Genomic DNA, 6,239 nt, shown 5'->3' with positions numbered 1-6,239 from the left:
AGTCAAGAGAGATTTCTGTAATGAACTTTTGCAAGTCATTAACCCAACCTCCTATTTTGGTCTTGAATTCCTAGTTTCCACGGAGTGGTTACTCATCTTCCGCTCTCACAAACTTAGGCACATGGATTTCGCAAATTTTATAGGTCAGTCTATTCCATTTTTGGACACTCTTTTATTGATCTTAAAATGTCTCATTTAATACAATTCACATCCTTCTTTTTAGTTCACACATTAGACTAAGAATTGCTTTTAGGAGCCAAGATACAGATCAAATCTAAGCTTAAATGCACTCCAGTTGTCTTAAGGAAAAGCAAAGTGCTAGAAGCTAGGCATCTTTATGCTTCTAATATTGACACCCATCTGTGCTTTGGCTTCAGTCTGATTAAATTACGCTCCTGCCATGTTGTTCTTCATGACAGTACCTAATTTATAGGTAAAATGTCCAAATAGGGGGCATCTGGGTGGCTCAGGTGGTTAAGCATCTGCCTTCGGCTCAGGTCATGATCCTGGGGTCCTGGGATCAAGCCCCACATTGGGCTCTGTGTTCAGCGGGAAGCCTGCTTCTTCCTCTCCCACTCCCCCCTGCTTGTGCTCTCTCTCTTTCTCTGTCAAATAAAAATAAATTAAAAAAAAATGTCCAAATACTATTGGTTAATTGAGAGTATATTGTGACTAAAGGAAACATCCCCCATTTATTTGTTTGTTCATTTATTTTCTACCTCCAGACCTCCTGCTACTATGTCTCAGAATCTCAGAAAGAATTTCATCCTGGACAACGAGGAGTCTCATTGTCCCACTTGGGCTTTACTGGCCATCTGAGAGAGTTCCACAAAAGCCTTCTACAGGGGCACCTAGGTAACCTTAGACATTGAATGACTTTTAGCTTGTGCAATTGTAACAAACATTTAAGAATGCCCCTTATACTTTTTAAAAAAATATTTATTTATTCATTTGAGAGAGAGAGCCGGGGGGGTGGTGAGAGAGAGGGAGAGAGAATCCCAAGCAGACTCTGTGCTGATCATGGAGCCAGATGTGGGGCTCAATCCCATGCCCCGTGAGATCACAACCTGAGCTGAAACCAAGAGTCAGACACTCAACCGACTGAACCATCCAGGCATCCCAAGAGTGCCCAGTATTCTTGTATGTCCGTCCTTCAAATGCATATCCTTATCCCTGTTTACTAAACAAGACACTTCAGTGATTTTGTTGCAGGCAGGCTGCATCCAAGGGCCCAGAAGGGGGTCCTGGTCCTGCAGGATCAGCCAAGAGTGTGCTTGGCTTCACACAGTATAGAAATCAAACCTGAGCCAGCAGGAGGTAAAAGCAGACTTTATGGAGGATATATATAGAGAGACATACAGATGGAGCATCCAGGAGACTTGGAAAAGGAATGAGGGAGTCTTGTCTTTGTTTGGGGTCTGGGATTTTTACTGGTGATTGTGGTCTGGTGCACATGTCTTCTCGGGTAACAGGAACTGGTCAGAAGAAGGACGGGGTCTGGGTGTTTTTCATAAGTCACTCATTCCCTGAAGCCAGGGGTCTTGGCCTTGAGATAGTGACAGTGGTCTGGAATAGGCACATGATGGCTCTGCTCAGTCATTCCTTATATCTCATCTACTGTGCTGGAAAACTCCAGTGATATCATCACATCTTTGTCCCTTACAAGGAGGACATATGCTATTTATAGTACCAGGCATGTGTGGAGTGAGGTGGAGTGTAGGTTCTAGAAGAATAAGAGCCAAAAAAAGAAGCAAAGGAAAAAACCTCAGCTTTTTCTCTTATGGAGTCCCTTTGGTTTTTCTGTCTCAATTTGATCATCAGCAAACTAGAGCAGAGTCAAGTTAAGTTGTCAAATATCTTGTAAACACCCAGATAAGAGGTCTTTGGTAAGATTATTTTCCAAATAATTTGTAGGTCTTTCATCTTCCCTTACACTTAGTATCCACAACTACTTTATGTGCTTACATATATGATACAAAAATGTGTTTAAGGCACGTACTTGAACCCAGTGATTTATTTTGCCTCCATGAATTTAATAAAAATTAACTGTTTTTGCTATCTCTTTCTTTCTTTACCCAGATGGTATGGTGGTGTTGAGTAAAGAGATAAAAATGCACAGTCCTTGAACTCTGAGTATTCATTACCCCACATGGAGGGGAATGATTTAGGAAACAGTCATGGATTCAACAGTGCTCTCAGGCACAGGGTGGTGTACGAACCAAGCTTAACAAGGGCTGGAGGGAAGGAAAGCCTGTGGAGGAAGTGACTGAGTTGTGACTTGCAGCACTATAATCCAGCCACACTGGTTGTCTTTAAATTCCACAGATGACTTGGTCCTGTGCCCCTGAGGACCCTCTAGTTGCTGATCCATCAGCATAGAATGCTTTCTCTACCTACCTGCATCTATCAGCTAATCCCTACGTATCTTTTAGGTCCCAGATTAATTGTCTGCATCTGCAAGAGGCACTTTTTAACTTCTGTTTTGTTTTGGGAGGCAAATTAATGCTCAGAGTCTGAGTGTGTCTTTGCTAGCAATTTATTTAACACAAGTTCACTGTGTGAATTTCACTAGCCTACAGCATATACAGTGATGTCTTTTAAGAAGACAATAAAGGAATTACAGATTCCAATCAATGATAGATTAATTGCACTATTGTTCCAGGCAGGGGGACATGAAAAGAATGAAGTCCAAATTTAGTTGAAGTGGACTTTTATAGGAGTTGGTACTCAGGAGAGATAGCTTAGCCACCCCAGAGCTGTCGTCCAGCTGCCAGTGCAAAAGTAAAAGTCCCCTATTGCTAGAGGGCATTGCTAGGGAATGGCAGAGTCAGTGTTGATGAGCAGGATGATCTTCATGGGCTAATACCTGGCTCTCAGCTATCACCACTGCCAGTAGAAGAGTCACATTTACCAGGCGGGAGCTCATTGCTCCAAGGTCATTGGAGAGCTAATTTTTTAAATTAAATTTAATTTTTAATTTGTGCAACATAGATGTGCAACATAGTGATTCTATGCATTACTCACTGCTCACCATAAGTGTGTTCCTATCTGTTGCCAATAATGTTATTGCAACATTATTTACTATATTATCTATACTGTACTTTTTAATCTCTGTTACATAGTTTATAACTGGAAGTTTGTGCCTCTTAATCCCCTTCACCAATGTTGCCCACCTCCCCAGCCCAAAACCCCTTTGGGAAACACTAGTTTTTTTTTGTATTTCTGCTTTTTGTTTCCTTGTTTATTCATTTGTTTTTTTAAAATTCAACATATAAGTAAAAGCATATGGTATTTGTCTTTCTCTGTCTGACTTATATCACTCAGCATAATATTCTCTAGGTCTGTCCACAGCTGCAAATGGCAAGATTTCATTCTTTTTTATGGCTGAATAATATTCCACTTCATCCATCCCACACCTTCTTTATCTGTTTGTTTATTAATGGACACTGGCTTGCTTTCATATCTTGTTTACTGTAAATAGCACTGCATAAAGATAGAGGTGCATATAGTAGCCTTACCCAGACAATACACATTCAAGGAGTCCTCACAAGTCTCAGTATTTATAGTCTAAGTGCCCTCTGCCAAAGTTAATTCTTCATGTATTTTTTATAATAAGCCTCCTCAGCTGTTGAGCTACTGAGTTATTATTATAAGTAAAAACAGATGAGATAACAAAATCCTGAAAAAAACATATTTCATTCTTATATCAAAATAGCATTACTGTTTTTTTTTTTTAAGATTTTATTTATCTTTTATTTGAGAGAGAGAGAGAGAGCTTATGTAGGGGGACAGGTGAAGAGAGGAGAGAAACTCAAGCAGACTCTGTGCTGAGTGCAGAGCCTGACATGGGGCTCAATCTCACCACCCTGAGTCGGATGCCACCTAGGTGTCCCCAGCTTTACTCTTATAAACAATTTTATTTTGTCATAAACAAGTAAATTTGTCATTTCAAACAATTTCCTTCACTATATTTGAACAATGTACTTTGGGTTTATAGTGTCTAGTATTATTTTTTTACATTATGGGTAATTATAGTTTATTATAAGTAATTTAGTATTACTTAATTAAAATTGTAATTTGCATTAGGTAATAAGATTTATTAGTAAATAAACTGCTAGATTCACCATGAACTTCAAAGCACGTAAAGGTACTTAGAAAATACTCAAGAACATATAGAAAATCAATTCATGCACAAATGAAAGATTGAGGAAACAAAAATTTTGCAAACTAGGAGTCTGGAAATTTCCCACAAATGGGGAGTACCAATTATAAATTCAAGACATAAAATGAACCATGGAGTATTTAGGGAATGACACGTTATGGCATGGCTGGTAACGGTATAAATACTCATTGAATCACACCACAGTAGTCAAAACAATTTTGATTTCCATGAATTATAGTGTAAGGATGGGAGAAAATATACACACATGTATGTTTTCAATGGAACTACTTTTTATTTTTAAGGTTTTTTAGGGCCTCTTTCACATCCTTGTTCCATAGGCTATAAATCAGAGGGTTTAGCATAGGAATCACAAGGGAGTAAAACAATGAAATAATTTTGTCTTGATCAAGAGAGTAGGAAGAACTCGGCCGGAAATACATGAAGAGCAGAGTTCCCTGGAAAATCGCAACAGCAGTTAAGTGGGAGGTGCAGGTGGAGAAAGCTTTGAACCTCCCCTCAGCAGAGTTGATCTTTATCACTGCTAGGATGATATAGCAATAAGACACACAAAGAACTGAAAGAGCAATCAGTTCAATGAAGCCAAAAATGGTGAATATCACTAACTCATTAACTTGTGTCTCTGAGCAAGACAACAAGAGGAGAGGTAGGACATCACAGAAGAAATGGTTAATCACATTCGACCCACAGAAACATAACCGGAATGTTAGTATCGTATTTACTGAAGCATCCACAATTCCCACCATGCAAACCCCAGCCATGAGCCAGGAGCATACTCTGCTGGACATGCTGACTGTGTAGAGCAAGGGGGTGCTAATGGCCTTGTACCGATCAAAGGCCATCACTGCCAGAAGTAGACACTCAGAATCTACAAAGGAACAGCACACCAACCATTGCAGAGCACAGCCATAGAAGGGAATTGACTTGTTCTTGGCTAGGAAGCCTACCAGCAACCTGGGTTCAATTGCTGTAGAATAACAGAGGTCACTGAAAGAGAGATGGCTGAGGAAGAAATACATGGGTGTGTGAAGGTGGGAATCCATTCAATTAAAATGATCATCTGGAGGTTTGCAACAAGAATGATGAGATAGACAATTAGAAATGTGATAAATAGAGTCGCTTTAACTCCAGGGTCATTGCTAATTCCCAAGAGAAGGAATTCATTCACAGAAGAGCAATTTTTTCCATCCATTCTTCTTGATTCTTCTAAAATGCTACAGAAATAATCAAGAAATGGTAGAGCAAAGTTTTAACTCTTCTTGACACTCAGAAAACTATCATCTCTAAATTGAAAGGGATTTATTTCAGTACATCATATTCTTTATAGTCTTATTCTTTAGACAGTCAGACAAGTTTCATTGTTATGTTGGTGACAAAAGCAAAATGTTTGGGAAAGATCTTAGAGAAAGTTTGATTCCAAATTTGGATATCATCCATAAGGTATATGATCTGTGTGCACCTGCATTGCTTTATCCCAGTGGGCAATCATGAATGAAACTCATTACAGGTCAAATGTAATATGAAAGCAATACCTAAATTAAAAACAAGGCTGCAATATACATTCTTATATTTTAAAAATAAATAGCTAATTGAACACAAATGATTACATTTTCTGAGTTCTTTAAGTATCATGATTTTTTTAAGCCTCTGTATTAAATTCAGAAACAATGAACGTATCTCTGATTTAAGAATAATGAGCAATATGTTTGTGACTATCCCCATCCACAATGTTTTTAGTATTTATTTAGACATTAGATATATTTTAATAAACTTTTCTCTAGTAATATATTACTATTTTGTCACGTTTTTATTTTTTACATGCAGGAGTGACCTGGTGCCAAAGGACATTTCTCTTGATCAGTAAAAAAAAAAAGAATACTAAAAACAAGTGGAAACTACAGTGTTTCACACATACTTTTCCATCTCTTTGGATTTTAAACCTGACTTGTTTATTAAAAATAGAGATGGGTGGGCACCTGGGTGGCTCAGTTGGGCACCTGGGTGGCTCAGTTGGTTGGGCGACTGCCTTTGGCTCGGGTCATGATCCTGGAGTCCCAGG

General features: G+C 38.7%; 1 protein-coding gene across 1 annotated transcript; it reads right to left on the bottom strand.

Moving 5' to 3' along the window:
• Window positions 1-4,446: 4,446 nt before the first annotated feature.
• LOC118543445 (olfactory receptor-like protein OLF2) lies at window positions 4,447-5,372 on the bottom strand. The gene is given in 2 exon segments (XM_036104520.2): window positions 4,447-5,225; window positions 5,228-5,372. Coding segments are annotated over 2 exon segments (924 nt in total).
• Between the last annotated feature and the right edge of the window lie 867 nt (window positions 5,373-6,239).

This window comes from Halichoerus grypus, chromosome 11 (assembly GCF_964656455.1).
Source record: "Halichoerus grypus chromosome 11, mHalGry1.hap1.1, whole genome shotgun sequence".
In the NCBI taxonomy this organism is placed as follows: Eukaryota; Metazoa; Chordata; class Mammalia; order Carnivora; family Phocidae; genus Halichoerus; species Halichoerus grypus.
The sequence above is the reverse complement of the archived record's forward strand: the minus strand, read 5'-3'. Positions and strand labels throughout refer to the sequence as shown.